Genomic DNA, 19965 nt, shown 5'->3' on the forward strand with positions numbered 1-19965 from the left:
ACTGTTCATGACCTTTAAGCGAACAAAAAGATGTGGGCAGTATATTGCTGCATCCATACAGGTCTCTATGTTTTTCCTGGAAAAGGAACATCTAACCATTAACGGAATCACTGAGGTTAACAAATATTTCCCATTCCCACTCTGAAAAAAAATGGTCTCCACTCTCAATCCATTCTGGCTTCTACAACATTGACATAGATTATGCAACAGGTTGGCTGCTCATGGGCTCCTCCACCTGCCAATCTGGTACGGTCCGGTCTGGTCTATTTCACTGGATCTCTTGAAAGGCCTGGATGAGACTGACTGACTGCTATCAGTGGTGATGCATGACTACTCTGACATGCAAAGCCCTTCTCTAGACAAGACTGGAGTTGGTACAGGAGCAAGCTTCAGCTTAGCACTGAGACTAGAGAGCATCTTAGTAACGCTAACAAATCTCCCCAGTGTACTTTCACCTAAGCCAGGAGGAATGTGCCTGGGCTTACCATGTATCCACCTGGTTGCATAAAAAAAATGGACAGGATTGTAACGTCTACTTCAATGTCAAGAGAAAAACAAGAATTACTTGTAGGCATACAGAGTGAGGTCTATTTATTCTGACTGGAATGTCAATGTTACATGAGGTTTGCATGACTAAGTAAATCAAAACAAAAAGTTTCCATTTCTGAAGTAAGAATTTTCACGTTTTTTGTTGTTGCTCAAACCGAATAGGGACCATGTACACACCAGCCAGGCTAACAGCTAGCAGGAAACCTCATTCACCAGGGAAAATCAAAGTGCGGACTCTCAGCACTGATGTGAGCAGGGCTTGACATTAAGACTTGCCCGGGGAAAGTTAAACAATTGTGGGACAACCAGAATATAGATTTCAGTTGTCCGAATGGATAAGTAAAAAAATAAAAATCCCTACCAAACAAGTACTCTGATCAGAATTGGATCAGGCAGCGCACAGCAGGACAGTGCATAGTTAACATCGAGTAAATTGCCTATATTCCTATAGCCCATTTAAATAAATGTTATATTTACACAAAGCAAGAGAACAATGTAGACAGCTAGTCTCACCAAAGCAGCAAAAAATATCCAGTCAGAAAATGTTTTTTTCTCTCGCTCTCGAATGTCAGATGATCTAGGCCAATAGCCAAAGTCTATTTTTATAGCAGAAACCAATGTACCCTCAAAACAATTTCGGCACTGAGCAAATTTCTGGTCTGCTGAGCGCAAACTTCTGTGAAACTTCCAACATGAGTTCACTGTGAACACTAAGGCTGTACCAGCTTTAAGTTAGTTTTAAAAGTGGCCAAGTTGGCTCTGTGGCTATTTGATCATAATGTAGGACTACCAGAGTGGCCTACCATCAAAAACAATGGGCAAAATTAATCCCATCACATTTTAACATGGAAAAAGCGGTTTGATCATTCAGCCTACAGTAGCAGCCAATGTGTGGCGTTCAATGTAGGCCTACATTCAATGAGAATTTTGAAAAAAACATGCAGGGCTTCACAGTAACCTGTTTATTCACTTGTCCTTCTGAACATGTTGTGTTGTTTGATGCAAGAAACCACTTTACAAAATAAAATACAGTATTGATCAAATACCATTACATAGAACCAGAAATGATGCTACCCTCTGCCTATTGGCTACTTAGCTTCCAAAGTGGCACAGCGGTCTAAGGCACTGCGTCTCAGTGCTAGAGGCGTCACTACAGACCCTGGTTCGATTACAGGCTGTATCACAACCGGCCGTGATTGGGAGTCCCATAGGGCGGCGCACAATTGGCCCAGTGTCGTCCGGGTTAGGGTTTGCCGGGGTAGGCCGTCATTGTAAATAAGAATGTGTTCTTAACTGACTTGCCTAGTTAAATAAAGGTTACATTTTTTTAAATACAGCACGCATGCAGCTTGGAGGGAACATTGGCAGACACTCTGGTGTCTTATTGTTATTGAAGCCCACATTTTCTCTACATTTAATATGATTGTGACTTGGCCTATTAAGCCACTTTCAGTTTAATGCATGCTGGATTTCTCCCACCACACTATTTCATGATCAAACAATGAATGAATCTAATGGAGTTATAGGCTCTCTAAGTGAAGTTATTTTTAAATAACCCCAAAACATGGGAGGCCTAAAGTAATAATGAGAGCGATAGAAGAAACAATAGCAAGATATAAAAATCGAATGAGAAATTTGAACAAACCTTAGTTGAGCAAAGCATTAGACAAATGTATGCATGCATGAGGCCAGAAAAAAAAAATCCCTCCTTGGCGTTGTGAACCAAACAACCAAAAGCCTGATCCTACTAACTGCAACATCATAAAAGCATTAAAGTTATGAAGAGTATTCTGAAAACTATTAGATTAAAGTGTTAATTGCCCTAAAGTTGCCGCTTTTAAAAATTGAAATAATTATAAAAGTCGGTGTCTATGCTATTCTCATTCACAGATTTATTTTGAATGAAAAATATATTTTAGGCCACAAGAAGTGAAATTGAGCAAACAATATCAAGATGACGAGTCCAAAGAAAAGTTAGGCTACAGCTGAAGAAAGCTTAAACTGGCCTAAACTAATTTTCATATTATTAGAGCAATGCGCAACCTACATACAGTGAGGGAAAAAAAGTATTTGATCCCCTGCTGATTTTGCACGTTTGCCCACTGACAAAGAAAAAATAATTTAAAATGGCAGGTTTATTTGAACAGTGAGACAGAATAACAACAAAAAAATCCAGAAAAACACATGTCAAAAATGTTATAAATTGATTTGCATTTTAATGAGGGAAATAAGTATTTGACCCCCTCTCAATCAGAAAGATTTCTGGCTCCCAGGTGTCTTTTATACAGGTAACGAGCTGAGATTAGGAGCACACTCTGAAAGGGAGTGCTCCTAATCTCAGTTTGTTACCTGTATAAAAGACACCTGTCCATAGAAGCAATCAATCAATCAGATTACAAACTCTCCATCATGGCCAAGACCAAAGAGCTCTCCAAGGATGTCAAGGACAAGATTGTAGACCTACACAAGGCTGGAATGGGCTACAAGACCATCGCCAAGCAGCTTGGTGAGAAGGTGACAACAGTTGGTGCGATAATTCGCAAATGGAAGAAACACAAAAGAACTGTCAATCTCCCTCGGCCTGGGGCTCCATGCAAGATCTCACCTCGTGGAGTTGCAATAATGATCATGAGAACGGTGAGGAATCAGCCCAGAACTACACGGGAGGATCTTGTCAATGATCTCAAGGCAGCTGGGACCATAGTCACCAAGAAAACAATTGGTAACACACTACGCCGTGAAGGACTAAAATCCTGCAGCGCCCGCAAGGTCCCCCTGCTCAAGAAAGCACATATACATGCCCGTCTGAAGTTTGCCAATGAACATCTGAATGATTCAGAGAACAACTGGGTGAAAGTGTTGTGGTCAGATGAGACCAAAATGGAGATCTTTGGCATCAACTCAACTCGCTGTTTTTGGAGGAGGAGGAATGCTGCCTTTGACCCCAAGAATACCATCCCCACGGTCAAACATGGAGGTGGAAACATTATGCTTTCGGGGTGTTTTTCTGCTAAGGGGACAGGACAACTTCACCGCATCAAAGGGACGATGGACGGGGCCATGTACCGTCAAATCTTGGGTGAGAACCTCCTTCCCTCAGCCAGGGCATTGAAAATGGGTCGTGGATGGGTATTCCAGCATGACAATGACCCAAAACACACGGCCAAGGCAACAAAGGAGTGGCTCAAGAAGAAGCACATTAAGGTCCTGGAGTGGCCTAGCCAGTCTCCAGACCTTAATCCCATAGAAAATCTTGAGGGAGCTGAAGGTTCGAGTTGCCAAACGTCAGCCTCGAAACCTTAATGACTTGGAGAAGATCGGCAAAGAGGAGTGGGACAAAATCCCTCCTGAGATGTGTGTAAACCTGGTGGCCAACTACAAGAAACGTCTGACCTCTGTGATTGCCAACAAGGGTTTTGCCACCAAGTACTAAGTCATGTTTTGCAAAGGGGTTAAATACTTATTTCCCTCATTAAAATGCAAATCAATTTCTAACATTTTTTACATGCGTTTTTCTGGATTTTTTTGTTGTTATTCTACCATTAAAATTATAGACTGATCATTTCTTTGTCAGTGGGCAAACGTACAAAATCAGCAGGGATCAAATAATTGTTTCCCCTCACTGTACAACACGTAGCCCAGGCTAATAAGAGGGATGACGCAAAAATACGAATCAGTTAATAATTATACAGTTCTGAGGACAGCAGAGTTGCTCTGTGTCACTCGCTCCACCTGCACGATTCGGCACACACACACACACACACACACACACACACACACACACACACACACACACACACACACACATCCAGATTGGCCTAGGCTACTATACATCTCGTTCGTGCCACAGCTCCACCAGAGTGGAATAGGCTATTTGAAAAGATTTGGGTCTTCTAAATATTCTGCTCAAAAAAATAAAGGGAACACTAAAAAAACACATCCTAGATCTGAATGAATGAAATAATCGTATTAAATACTTTTTTCTTTACATAGTTGAATGTGCTGACGACAAAATCACAAAAATAAATCAATGGAAATCCAATTTATCAACCCATGGAGGTCTGGATTTGGAGTCACACTCAAAATTAAAGTGGAAAACCACACTACAGGCTGATCCAACTTTGATGTAATGTCCTTAAAACAAGTCAAAATGAGGCTCAGTAGTGTGTGTGGCCTCCACGTGCCTGTATGACCACCCTACAACGCCTGGGCATGTTCCTGATGAGGTGGCGGATGGTCACCTGAGGGATCTCCTCCCAGACCTGGACTAAAGCATCCGCCAACTCCTGGACAGTCTGTGGTGCAACGTGGTGTTGGTGGATGGAGCGAGACATGGTATCCCAGATGTACTCAATTGGATTCAGGTCTGGGGAACGGGCGGGCCAGTCCATAGCATCAATGCCTTCCTCTTGCAGGAATTGCTGACACACTCCAGCCACATGAGGTCTAGCATTGTCTTGCATTAGGAGGAACCCAGGGCCAACCACACCAGCATATGGTCTCACAAGGGGTCTGAGGATCTCATCTCGGTACCTAATGGCAGTCAGGCTACCTCTGGCGAGCACATGGAGGGCTGTGCGGCCCCCCAAAGAAATGCCACCCCACACAATGACTGACCCACCGCCAAACCGGTCATGCTGGAGGATGTTGCAGACAGCAGAACGTTCTCCACGGCGTCTCCAGACTGTCACGTCTGTCACATGCTCAGTGTGAACCTGCTTTCATCTGTGAAGAGCACAGGGCGCCAGTGGCGAATTTCCCAATCTTGGTGTTCTCTGGCAAATGCCAAACGTTCTGCACGGTGTTGGGCTGTAAGCACAACCCCCACCTGTGGACGTTGGGCCATCATACCACCCTCATGGAGTCTGTTTTTGACCGTTTGAGCAGACACATGCATATTTGTGGACTGCTGGTGGTCATTGTGCAGGACACTGGCAGTGCTCCTCCTGCTCCTCCTTGCACAAAGGCGGAGGTAGCGGTCCTGCTGCTGGGTTGTTGCCCTCCTACGGCCTCCTCCACGTCTCCTGATGCACTGGCCTGTCTCCTGGTAGCGCCTCCATGCTCTGGACACTACGCTGACAGACACAGCAAACCTTCTTGCCACAGCTCGCATTGATGTGCCATCCTGGATGAGCTGCACTACCTGAGCCACTTGTGTGGGTTGTAGACTCCGTCTCATGCTACCACTAGAGTGAAAGCACCGCCAGCATTCAAAAGTGACCAAAACATCAGCCAGGAAGCATAGGAACTGAGAAGTGGTCTGTGGTCCCCACCTGCAGAACCACTCCTTTATTGGGGGTGTCTTGCTAATTGCCTATAATTTCCACCTGTTGTCTATTCCATTTGCACAACAGCATGTGAAATTTATTGTCAATCAGTGTTGCTTCCTAAGTGGACAGTTTGATTTCACAGAAGTGTGAGGAAGCAGTTCCCGCTCAGTTCCCGCTCAGCCCAGTCAAAACTGTTCGCTGCTCTGGCACCCCAATGGTGGAACAAGCTCCCTCACGACGCCAGGACAGCGGAGTCAATCACCACCTTCCGGAGACACCTGAAACCCCACCTCTTTAAGGAATACCTGGGATAGGATAAAGTAATCCTTCTAACCCCCCCCCCCCTAAAAGATTTAGATGCACTATTGTAAAGTGGTTGTTCCACTGGATATCATAAGGTGAATGCACCAATTTGTAAGTCGCTCTGGATAAGAGCGTCTGCTAAATTACTTAAATGTAAATGTGATTGACTTGGAGTTACATTGTGTTGTTTAAGTGTTCCCTTTATTTTTTTGAGCAGTGTATATTCTGTCAATGTCATGATACTTTTGACTGCTGAATACCAACTCTCAATCACTTAGATGTATTTTCAGGTTCTTGAAGCAACTGCTTTCTATACCTCTCGATCTGGTGTTCTCTCTGTCTCCCGTGTTTTGCGCCGCACAGACCGGTCAAGTTTAAGCGGGCGAGCAATGGGATTATGGTCATTGTAGTTAATTACCACATTTTCTGAACTAAGTAGAATATTGGCCTGTTGGAAACTACAACTCCTTATTACATTGCACAGTTCAGGCTTCAGATTTCTCTACAGAAACTACTCATCTTGCTCACAGAATTTTTTTTAAATAAATGGAATTCAAATAACTGAACAGACAATAACAGATTTTTATTAAAAATTGCTCAGCACTACTCGTCCCAAACTGAGGGCTATGCCAAAGACGTGGACATTGAGTAACATAACCCACAAACTGGACACATGTTTTTCTGTGAAAGCATTGAGTGCTAAATGTAACATAAAATCCATAGTGGGCTGTTGAGGAGAGAGAAAAAAACTGAAATTGACAGAACTAGAACATAGTGTATAACAGAGGAAGAAGAAATGTGTATCCACTTGGCATTAAAAAGGCAGAGTAGTTTAGCCTCCATGAGGGGAGAAGGGCATATGTGAACGTAAACAAATGCATAAAAAATTATGCAGCGATCACATCTTTAAGAAATTGTGCTGATTTTGCTTGTTCTAACTAAATGGCTCAAGTAGTGCCTGGAATCTGTCCAAAAATATGGGGACATTAGGGTCTTCGCAGGACATTCAGGAGGCGCCTCGCTCTCCTCGCTGTTGACCGTGGGACAAGAGCATCCTAATTTAAATCATTTAGTATGTCCAAGTAAACAAACAAATAAACAAACACGCAGGCGGGCGGGCGGGCGGGCAGGCCCCATTGGCCATGTGCTGGCAGGAGTACACTGTTGAACTGTGGGAGGTTGCCTGGGCCTGTGAGACTACTGCTGCCCTGGATATTGACTTCCAGATCTCTCCAGACCCAGATAAGCAAATATTTGGTCACGATGAGTGCAATGATTTGTGCACAATGTTAACAGGCCCCATGTCGAGTCAAGGACCCCCCCTAAGTCACCCTCGGAGGAGAGGAGGGTAGAGAAAGAGAGTAATGAGAGTGACAAAGAGAGAAAGAGGGATGCAACTCCCTAATGCAACCACAAAAGGAAGATGGGGACACCCAGCAGAGGGAGCGATAACAGGCTGGACATAGCTGAGGATTCTGGGAGGTGGGTAGGAATGTCCCAATTAGTGGAGGCGGAAAGGGTTGAAACAAACTCTTGAATAAACAATCATTATGCATTTGTTGACACAGGAAATGCCAATATTAGCTCGGCACACTCCAGAAGAACATGCGTCCTGGGAACATGGGAAGATGTCTCAACTGCTGCTCCACTCCTGGGGTTCTTGTCAGTACGATACGGCAACAGAACATTTCACAGTGCAAAATAACTATAAAACGGTCAGACCTGTGCCGGCAGGTCAGCACTGGGAGAGGATTAACCAGGGGAATACTGCACAACCTGTACAAATGACACATTAACTCCAAAATGTTCAAGAAGAGCTACTAGAGAGGGCTCCCTTAGTGAACAGAGCGCTCCAACAGCATGATTGGTTGTAGCACCGTAGCTTAACAAGCCCATTTTCCATTGCAGACAAAATAACCACTAAAAATGGTGCTGACAGTCACAACAGGAAATTATGCAAACCTCTCTACATTTTTGCTCTGTCAGGCAGAGCCCCATGTGTCCATTAGGTCAACTCAAGTTCTGCGAAGAGAAACCAGGGCCATCTTCAACCTTGGCTTGCAGTATTAAACCCGCAGCCTGAGGTAGGTAGGGAGGTTAATGTGGGGAAGCAAGCAACTCACTACCACTGCTATCACCACTGCTATCACAGACTGATTCACACGAATTAGTCCGTGTTCTCGCAACACTGTCAGTCTCAGGAAAATGTTATGAACTCACCATCTCCAGCCCCTGGGGAAACGCTGTGCCCTCCCAGTCCTTTTTGGGGAAGCGCTGGATGATCTTCCCACATCCTTCTCCTGCACCTGGAAACCAAACAATGGCAATCAATGGCAGGGAAAACCCGGCATGGTACTGATCTGATGTCAATGTGTCCTCTACCTAAGGAGTACCCTGAATTACATGATCTACAATATTATGGAATTCATCTATAACAGCGCTCCAGGACCTATACCACCCACAGGAAGAGGGAAGATCCTCCAGTTAACAGACAGATGCATTGTGTGCGGTGAATGATGCATGGGTCAAGGTAATGTTCTGTGGAATGGACACTGTACACAAAAGAAGTCAGCTTTTCACATTGTTAAAAGGACATACTGGTTGTGAATGGACCTAATAAACCTATTTTTCCAAACACTAGAGGTGAAGGGGGCATTCGAGGACACACAAATCATTGATGTATGATCACATTTCCAGACTTCCTAATTGGCACAATCGGTTTGGAGCATTCTTACAGGTCCACTGTGATGATTCTCCTTACATTTTCCATCTTTCTCTTCATTCTGTGGGAACACTTTGAGTACAACTTACAAGAGGAAAGCACAGATGAGTAGCACTACAGGGTCATAACGGCAGAGCATTCATCCTGTGCTTCTCCAGAGGTACTATGTGAGGGATTGTGTTGCTCCTGAGTGCTAACAAATAACCCAAGAGTGCCATGTTAAAGGGATACTTCTGGATTTTGGCAATAATGCCCTTTATCTACTTCCTCAGAGTAAGATGAACCCTTGGATACAATTTTTATACGTCTCTGTGCCCAGTATGAAGGAAGTTAGAGGTAGTTTTGCGAGCCAATGCTCAATAGCGTTAGCGCAACGACCGGAAGTCTACGGGTATCTGCTAGCATGCACATAGAGACATATAAAATGGTATCCACGAGTTGGTATCCGACTCCGGGTGAGTAGATAAAAGGCCTCATTGCGAAAATCCCACAGTATACCTTTAAATGTAAATGGTGAAGCAATCCTACAAGCCAATTGCCAACCCACTATAAGAGGAAGACAAACAGATAGGCTAAGTTTGTTTCCATATTATTTGCATCTGCACTAGCAGACGCTGAAATAAATGGAATAGGCATATTTCCAAATCAGTGAGCATGAGTCAAAGCCCTAATGTAGCCAAGTCGCCATTGAAAAATGCTCCATTCAAATCAAACTTGAGCGCATCCAGAACTAATGTGCAGGGTGTGTAAATGAGTTAATTGACAGTGAAATTGAATTCAAATGTGACATTACCATCGACGCAAGAAACAAACAGAGGTTAAAAGAATGAAGGCAAAATGCATCAGCAGATCTGGAATCAGTCATGACCAATAAATAAATTACAGGGTTGGATTAAATCAAGATGTTTCACCGAGAATGTGGTCAAAGATTAAGTGCGAGAAAATGAACCCGGACAGCTAACACAAAGCAAATTACAGAAGTGGGGAGGCCATCCATTTGGGAGTGATCCACTCTGACAGCATGATTCAGTGAGATGAGGATGAGCAGCGAAAGAAGGAAAAAGGGAGAGAGCACCCTCCTCCTCCTCCTGCACAAACCCAGCATCTGTCAGGTAGGTCACCAATCAGACAGCTCAGGGAAATATCAGCAAACAAGAGGTCAGATCAATAGATTGTGGTGGCACAGAGAGATGCAGTACACGGCTGATCTGCAGAACACTGTCATCCCTTTATTATCAGTTCAGTATTCAATGCATGGACTGCACAGATTCAAAGTGTTGTCTGGTCTATTTTAAGAGCCAACTTATTATGAAAAAGAACACAGGGTCACTGTCACATATGGCTGACTTACAATTGTTTTAGGGAATTTCTTTAACAAATTGGATGTAATTACTCGTCAACAAAATGTAATGAGTTACAACAGACTGCAATCTATTTAAGGAGGTGATTGAAGAGGACTTGAAAGAACAATCTGGAAAGTTAAGAAATGGAAAAATAACCTAATTAAGAAACTTAAAATAATAACTTTCTTCGGCATGCCAAGAACAGCATCTAGAAATGCTTTCCTTTCCAACGTGCCATTTGTCAAAGTATTGTCTGACACAATGACATCATTTACATGTTATTTTAAGCTCTCAGTCACGCATTCATTTAGCACAGTTTTCCTTCCATCACTGTTGAGAAGAAAACTATCAATTGAACTCCGGTGCATCCTGTTTCCATTGATCATCCTTGTGATGTTTCTACAACTTGATTGGAGTCCATCTGTTGTAAATTCAATTGATTGGAAATGATTTGGAAAGGCACACACCTGTCTATATAAGGTCCCACAGTTGACAGTGCATGTCAGAGCAAAAACCAAGCCCTGAGGTTGAAGGAATTGTCTGTAGAGCTCCGAGACAGGATTGTGTCCAGGCACAGATCTGGGGAAGGGTACCAAAATAAAAAAAATAAAACAAAGTTTTGCTTTTTCATTATGGGGTATTGTGTGTAGATTGATACGGACATTTTAGAATAGGGCTGTAACCTAACAAAATGTGGAAAAAGTCAAGGGGTCTGAATACTTTTCGAAGTCACCGGAAATTAAATTGTGCACAACATTTGAGAGAAATAAGCTTTTTGTGCGTATGGAGAGTTTGAGATCTTTAATTTCAGCTCATTTTACATGTTGCGTTATATATTTGTGTTCAGTATAATTCAACGGTGTTCAGTACAGTACACAACGTTACACTTCCCCTATGCTAAATCCTTCTTCCTTGTGTTTCCTGATTCTGCCTCTTCGATCCTACTCTCTTCCATTTCAGCATCCTATGACTCACCTTTCATTCCGGCCGGCTCCGCCCTCCCCTCCCCTCCTGCTCCGTGGCTGAGTGACTCATTGCGAGCTTTCAGAACAGGACTGCGGGCAGCTGAGCGAAAATGGAGGAAAACTAAACTTGGAGGACCTATCATCCTTTCACTCCCTCCTCTCTAACTTCTCTTCCACTGTATCTGCTGCTAAAGACACTTTCTAGCGTTACATTTCAGGCTTCTGCCTCTAACCCTAGGAAACTCTTTTCCCACCTTCTCCCTCCACCCATCCCCCTGGACGACTTTGTCAACCATTCTCCCCGTTCTCTCCAAATGACATCCTGCAACTAGTGAGATCTGGCCGCCCAACAACCTGCCCGCTCGACGCCTCCTTCCTTTTCCAGACCATCTCTGGAGACCTTCCTCACTTCCCTCATCAACTCATACCTGACCTGAGTCCCCTTTGACTTTAAAATGGCCCGAGATGCTCCCCTCCTCAAAAAAGGTCTATAGTCAAAAACTATAGACCTGTGTTCCTTCTTTCTTTACTTTCCAAAACACCTGAGCGTGCCATTTCTGACCAACTTTCTCGTTGTCGCTCTCAGAACGATCTTCTTGACCCTAACCAGTCAAGCTTCAAGACAGGTCACTCAACCGAGCCTGCTCTGTCTGTGTCACGGAGGCTCTCATCACTGCCAAAGCTGACTCTCTCTCTCCTCTGTTCTCATCCTCCTAGATCTATCCGCTGCTTTTGACACGTGAACCATCAGATCCTCCTCTCCACCCTCTCACACTCTTGGATTGCATCCTATCTGGCAGGCCGGTCCTTCCAGGAGACGTGGAGAGGATCTGTGTCTGCACCACGTAATCTCACTACTGGTATCCAGAGGGCTCAGTACCAGGCCCTCTCTTTTCTATATACGCCAAGTCACTCAGTTCCATCATATCCTCACATGGTCTTTCCTATCATTGTTATGCGGATGACCCAACTACTTTTCTCTTTCCCTCCCCCCTTATGACACCCAGGTGGCGACACGCATCTCTGCATTTGTGGCAGATATCTCAACTTGGATGTCGGCCAACCACCTCAAGACAGAACTGTTCTTCCTCCCGGGAAAGGCCTGCCTGCTAAAAGACCTCTCCATCACGGTTGACAACTCCACACAGTCGCCCTCCCAGAGGGCAAAGAACCTTGGCGTGACCCTTCACAACACCCTGTCGTTCTCCGCGAATATCAAAGCAGTGACCCACTCCTGCAGGTTCATGATCTACAACATCCATATAGTACAAACGCACCTCACACAGGAAGTTGTGCAGGTTGAAATCCAGGCACTTGTTCTCTCCCGTCTGGACTACTGCAACTCGCTGTTGGCTGGACTCCCCGCTTACGCCATCAAATCCCTGCAACTTATCCAGAACACTGCAGCCTGCCTGGTTTTCAACCTTAAAGTTCTCTCATGTCACCCCCACTCCTCCGCACACTCCACTGACTTCCAGTCAAAGCTGCAATCCACTACAAGACCATGGTACTTACCTACGGAACAGCAAGAGGAACTGCTCTCCCTACCTTCAGGCTATGCTCAAACCCTACACTCCAACCAGAGTACTCCATTCTGACACATCAGGTCTCTTGGCCCTCCAACCCCTACAGGAGGGCAGCTCCCACTCAGCCCAGTCCAAGAACTTCTCTGTCCTGGCACAATGGTGGAACTAGCTTTCCCCTGATGCTAGGAGAGCAGAGTCCCTCCCTGCCCATCTTCCGAAAACATCTGAAGCCCTACCTCAATCAGCATCTTAAATAATCCTCCTCCTGACCTCGACCCCCCCTTGAAAAAAATCTAACCAGCACTTGCACTTGACCCCCCCTTCTTCTAGCTCTGACTCTACTGATAGCTATGTTGAGGAAAAATGTACTTTTTATGCCTGTGATGTGGTAGTCCCACCTAGATATCTTAAGATGAATGCACTAACTTATTCACTCTGGATAAGAGCGTCTGCTAAATGACTAAAATGTCAAATGTAGTAGCATCCTACCTTTGAGTAGCTTTAAACAGAGTAACCTCACTGACACCTGTTGACGTGTAAGAGTGACATTAAGAGAATTTGCTGACAAGACGGTCTACTGTATATCATGGCACGGTTTCCTTCAAAATAGACAGATCTCTTTCCACAAAACACTTTTTATCCCCACATTGACGTCGATTCTGCTTCCTGTAAACATGTCAGCCAACTGGAGGGCGGCAATGCCGAGTGTTTTCTCTCCAGATCTTAAAAAAACTAACAGCAGAGATTTTTCAGGAAACTGCTGTCTCACAGAACACGCTAATGGCTATGTTGGTCACTGAAATTGTAACCAGCAGTAAAACACTGTCACTAAACCTCTTATTACAAGAAAAATAAAATCACAGCCTAGCATTCTCTTACAGTACCTGAAGTACCATGAAGACTAGGCCTAAACTACTGTCTAAAACACACATCTTAAGTACCAGTCTGTTGTGGAGCAGCGGTCCATGAGTCAGGCAGGTCATGTAGAGGGGAGAGAGCAGGACTCCAATAGGAGGGACTGCTACACCTAATCACCAGTCTCATTTGGCTGCTGCCCTCATGTCCTCAGCGGCTCAAGCCAGCTACCCCTTAATACGCTGACCTCTGTCAGGGCTTTGGAGACAGGAGGGGAGTTAATCTTCATGAGGGTTCTGGGCCTGTGTGGTGGGCAGAGTAGGGCCCTGAGGAGCCTGTCCCCTGTCCTGACCATGACATCGCATCAAGTGTCTGCAGTATGCGCCCCTTCCCTGATTGAGATCACATGCTTAGAATTTTTCAGCATTCCAAGCTCTACTTTCTACTCAAGGATGACAATAAATTACAGAATTCCTGACATTCAGTGAGGCTGCACTCTGTAAACAATTAAAAACAGTCCACACTGTCAGATATTACCCCCTAGACAACAATAAAGCAGCCAGACGGCTGTGGTTAATACAAGACAGGCCAGCCTAGAACAGGAACATGCTAATTTCAGGATCCTCTTGTAATAACAGACAGAGAGGAATTCCAAACAACTGGTAGATTTTCCACTCTCTTTTCACATTGTAAACCTGCTTGGGGGTCATGACAAAAAATAAACAAGTGACTAACATTTAGTTTAGTTTATAGAAGTGCCGAATAGTAATATTTCTGAAGACCAAGTTCTTGGTCTGTTTAGTAATACCATGGGCCCAATCACTAGCCTACATGGAATTCACTCCATGTTTAACAAGGGTTGCAAAAAATTACTCAGTTTGTAGGACAGGCTTTGTCAAACAACATGATTTTGGCGCTGAAAGTGTTGATAGAACAGGGCCTTGAACTAACAGTAGCAATAAACAAGTGATTTAGGCCTGTGCCTAGTGTCTGAGACCACTTGAGAAATCAATATTTTTCTTATTTTTTACATTAACAAAATATGTTATGTAGTATAAAAAGGTTAAAAGATACAAGATTTTTGAATAATATAAAACGTACAGGCACAAAGCAAATGTCAAACCCACAGAGCCAAACTGTAAAATAAACCATTAAACAATGTTTTTCCCCGAATACTCCACATAGGTCTCCTGTGTGTCCTAAAAACCTGTTTTTAGTAGACTCAAGTGTTAATGAGTTGGCCAGGGTATTTCCACAGTAGAGTAATGACCAGAATAAGATAGAGGTTATCACTGGGTCTGCTGAGTGTTTACTACACATAGCCTGTTAGTGCAACACACGTTACCAGAGCTGGAGGTTCCTGCTGCATGCATTCCACAGCTAAAACTCATTTTTACAATTTTGGCCTGTAGTAAGACACAGAAAATGTGACTGTAGAGCAAATTTGGAACAAGAGACAAGTGTGCTGAGAGTAAGATGAGCAAATATTTGCGTACACTTGCATCACAACAGCTTCAATAAAAACATGCTCAAATGAAAAACACCCAAAGAGACAAAAAAAAAAAAAAGAGGGCAAAGACAACGCCCTAGACATTCATCATTGACAGATTCTGTATCCAAAACAACCACAGGATGGTCGTTGGTGTCTCTTGCTATACTCGCACTTGAATAGCACAGGTGTTTCTTCGACTAGGAAAAGGTTAATCCATCTCCCTGGCCTTTGTCTTCCAGCAGAGCTGCTCCAGAAATCAGCTCTAGGCCTGGGCAGGCCCTAGGCCGACTGCTAGCTTCCAGCTCACGTCATTTCCACGTCAGCTCCTAACCTGCATCTGGCCCAGTGTGTGGACAGGTGTGCCGGTTGGTCGTGGACAGGTTGGCAGGTGCTGCTAACTCCGTTTTCCTCCGTTCCACAAGAAGGGTTTTATTTAAATCCCCCACTGCTGCTCCACGTACTGAAACCCAGTTAGTGCCTAATGCTGTTTTTTAAGCTAGAGTTATTACGTAAAGCCCCTCATCACTCCAACAATCTGTCCAAAAGCTTTCCACCACCCCCATCCTAGAACTAAACACACTGGACTGGACGTTCCAAAGTGAAGATACGCAAAGGAATATGCCGTGGTTTGCATGGGAAAGGGTATCAAAGATGATCAAATGAATGATGTCATAGAGATCCAATTCCAGGAAGCATTCCAGTGTCTGAAAGCAGCTGCAGAACTAGGAAAATATTTGGAATGATAAGGCATCAGGGCATCACAGGAAAAGATGGACCAAAATGCACATCAACCATCAAAATAATATGGGTCAAATGAATTAAGAGCTGTGGAAGGTTAACCATACAGCTACTGACGTACCTAGCACACATCATTTGTGAACTTGTCCTTTATGGATGACAAGTGGTGGCCATAACATTTGCCTAAGTAAGTGGTTTTGTTTGAGTTTCATTTCCCTAAAAGAGCAAGGCATAAGAATAAAAGGTTTCATTGAGTTCAAACCTCTGGCATCCATTACAACTAGTCCATAGCTATGATCTTTATGGGAACATTGACAGATATCTGATCACAGAGATTAGGCAGTTACTGATTGGGGAGTGGGACTTGCCTTGGCTTCCTTTGCAATCCTTCCTACAGTACCACGCGTGTGACAATCAGCATCCTACTCTTCCTTTTCCATCATACAATACGCAAATGCTTTTCCTAACTGATTACTTGACTTACATAAGTACTTGAATGGAATGTTTATCTTTATGGAAAACAGAATCCCCACCTGGATAGCTGCTCTGAAGCAGTGTAGTCGGTGGTTTCCCTGGACAAGCTTTGGCTATCACCCCTCCTGCACTCTCCACTCTCTGATGAAGAAAGGAAGGAACTCCTACATTGTGGGCCAGGATGCCTCACCACAAAGCGCAAAACCAAAATGGAAGCTGCCCAAAGTGCATCAGCCAATCAATGGAGGCAACAAATCCCTGGTGTTCAATAACATAGGATACATTTCCACATCTGACATCTTGTAAATTCTACAACCACCACAACCCGAGTATCTCTATTGGCCAAAAGCAGAAGTAGAATGAAAGCTACGGACTTACTCTTCTGAATTGGCGCATCACAAATTCCTATAAAATATGATTGAAATAATAGTAGGTAAAGATAGTGTTATGACTAAGGCCTTGCACAAGCTACTAGAACTGTAACAAAAATTAGGGCTGGCACAATTACTGTATAACTGGTAAACTCATGGGATCACTTGCAATGACTGCCTGGGATACAATCATTTTCATGGTAATGTAGAATGTTCATTCAAATGATGTGGCTCTGGCAATGAAATGTATTTTTTGTAATGTCAGCTGAATCAACAAATCACAGCACATATTGATGGGTAAATTTCCTGCTTTTTCTTCCTGCTTTGCGCCTGTGGGTACACTGGCAATGGCCGCCAGTCTACCCATTAATAATAATAATAATAATAATAATCTATTCAACTTTTATAGCATTATTCATTCAAATAAAAAATCTAAGCGCTTAAAGCAACAACAAAAAATGACTCATTTGTAAAAACAACATTCATGAGAAGGGTGGCCACAAGAGGGTGAGGAAAATTAATAGCTTGAGCGGTTATCGGAGGAAGGTGGTCATAAGGGGGAGAGCAAGCAAAGCTGGTCTGTGTCATCAAGGTGTCTTGCTGTCCCTGCCGTCTGTGTGGCTTCTCCATTGCAGGACTCGGATGATGTTTGAGCTCAGCCACTGCAGTTCATGGCCTCCAGATTAGGTGTAGCTAGCTACTCCTTCACTCCTACCAAAATGAAGCTACAGGAGTCACGTGGCACCAGAAAGCACACCACATTTCAATAATAATACAAAAGTAGCATTGTAACTTAGCCCTCCCTGCGATCCTGATCACCCCACACCTCTGCTGTGACGTCTTGCTTTCGAGGCTTCTCCATCCTCACCCTCCGGACACTGGCTGGCATTCGAATCAAAACAATAGCCAGCTATCATTAGCTAGCCAAACAAATTACTTGCCAGCTTCAGTCTTGAAACTCTGTGGTGGAATCTGATCCTATTAGTTAGCTATATTCCTTCTTAAGCAAAAAGTTTGCGCTGACTCAGTACATGTATTAGCTAGTTAGCCGCTAATCTCTAGTTAGCTGGCTAACAAGATTTAGACTAAATGCTAAATGACAAACTAGCTGTTTGCAGATGTAAGAAACAAACTAATAGTGTAATTACAGAACGCTAGTGGAATTGTATTAAGAAGCAAAGTGAAAACAGCATGGTTGTCATCAACATTGTTGCATGTGCTGCATTGACCATGCAGACTGAACGCAAGTGTCTCGTGGTCCAGGAACAACAAACAGGGCGGGGCTAAGTCTGTGTGGAAAGTGGCGTCGAGAGAGCGGAGAGAGATGACTCAAGTAGCGAAGTAAACGGAAAGGCTCCAAGATGGCAACTTGAACGCACGCTTCCTACCGAGCTCTGTATAACAACTTTTGAAAGATAGTGAAGTGTATTATTTTGAACTACCAAACTAATACTTTGCTTGCTAAAAACACCAGGTTATTGATGATTTAAGATTATATTTTCCAAAACGTCACAACGCGCTGACAGAAAGAGAAGTCGTACGGCTAACTCCTCAGCTAGCAATGCTCAGGCATCATCCAATGTTACACAGGAGGCAAATGCTTTGACTGAGAACTGCCACAACTATACTGGTCTGACAGACTATGACACTTAACGTGTCAGACGAGGATTTTCCTTCTTTGCCTATAACCTCAAGCAAACCTCCAGCTTCCAAGAAAGGCATGTTTGAACTTGGAGTAGTAAGGCACGCTCCAGACAAATCACACATAGATTTTTGGCTGGTGTCTAAATGTTTTGATGATCAGGGTATTTCTGTTAACTTCCTGGCCACTCCCCTTGCTGATCATAGAGCTATTTATATTGACATTCAACTTTTTATCTCTAATAATGGCCTTGGCAGAGCATCCTACTGGAAGCTTAATACCTCTATATTAAAACATGAGTTGGTCAAGATGGAGATAAACAATTTAATTACACACTTTTGGAACAAAGCTATAAATGACAATTCATACAGTAATAACTGGGAGCTCTTTAAATATGGGAGTATGCGTGCCAAGCCAAAGAAAGCTGAAGAAGGTGTAATTACAAAGATCACCTCTCTTGTTCAAAAGCCTGTTGAAAGTCTCTCAGAGGACAAATCTGTTCTGTTTGAGCTACAACACAAGTTGGATGATATGTATGAACTGAAAGCAGAGGGAGCCTTTGTCAGATCTAAGAAGAAGTGGCTAGAGGAGGGTGAACTAAATTCAGCTTATCTTTTCAGGTTACAAAAATACCACTCTAAAAATAATACAATTCAACAATTAAATAGTCTCATCACAGAGATGAATTTGGGATTATGTAACTTTAGTTGCAACTTCTACAGGAATTTATATAGTTCTAAGTATTGTGAGGTTTCCTCAACTCTTTTTTTTTTTTTTTACTCAAAATAATACGTCTCCTGGGACTGATGGTATATCTGCTGAGTTTTACAAAACTTTTTCTCAACAGTTGGCCCCATTTCTGTTGGAGGTATTTTCTGAAAGCATTGTAAATAATTCTCTCCCTCCCAGTTTGACTCAAGGTCTGATTACATTCCTCCCTAAACCCAAGAAAGACTTGCTTCTACTCGATAATTGGCGTCCAAATCTGTCTGCTCATTAACGACTACAAAATACTAGCCTCTATATTTGCAAAAAGAATGAAGGCAGTAATTGGACTCAATTATAGAAGAGATCAAAATCTGGCTTCATGAGGAATAGACATATATCTAATAATATCTGACTGGTGTTAGACCTTATTGACTATTCTGCTTTAATCTTCGAAGATAGTTTTGTCTTCTTAGACTTTTATTAAGCCTTCGATACAGTGGAACATGAGTTTCTATTTCTCTCCCTTGAGAAATTTGGTTTTGGGGAATCATTTTGTAGAACTATTAAAACTCTTTATATGAAGGCAGTTATAGTCAATGAACTAATCACTGATCATAATCTTGATGTGATTGGCCTGACAGAAACATGGCTTAAGCCTGATGAATTTACTGTGTTAAATGAGGCCTCACCTCCTGGTTACACTAGTGACCATATCCCCCGCGCATCCGGCAAAGGCGGAGGTGTTGCTAACATTTACGATAGCAAATTTCAATTTACCAAAAAAATAAAAAAGACGTTTTCGTCTTTTGAGCTTCTAGTCATGACATCTATGCAGCCTACTCAATCACTTTTTATAGCTACTGTTTACAGGCCTCCTGGGCCATATAAAGCGTTCCTCACTGAGTTCCCTGAATTCCTATCGGACATTGTAGTAACAGCAGATAATATTCACATTTTTGGTGACTTTAATATTCATATGGAAAAGTCCACAGACCAACTCCAAAAGG

The 19965-nt window shown here is 43.3% G+C and overlaps 1 protein-coding gene across 3 annotated transcripts in view; it reads right to left on the minus strand.

Moving 5' to 3' along the window:
- The window catches only part of LOC115203044 (myotubularin-related protein 13), a 173886-nt gene that overhangs the window by 131181 nt on the left and 22740 nt on the right, over nucleotides 1–19965 (minus strand). For all 3 annotated transcript variants that reach the window (XM_029767345.1, XM_029767344.1, XM_029767346.1), the window contains exon 2: nucleotides 8343–8428. In XM_029767345.1, the coding sequence (XP_029623205.1) occupies nucleotides 8343–8428 (86 nt within the window). The remainder of the gene's footprint in view (nucleotides 1–8342; nucleotides 8429–19965) is intronic.

The sequence above is a fragment of the Salmo trutta genome, chromosome 12 (genome assembly GCF_901001165.1).
Source record: "Salmo trutta chromosome 12, fSalTru1.1, whole genome shotgun sequence".
Taxonomy (NCBI): Eukaryota; Metazoa; Chordata; class Actinopteri; order Salmoniformes; family Salmonidae; genus Salmo; species Salmo trutta.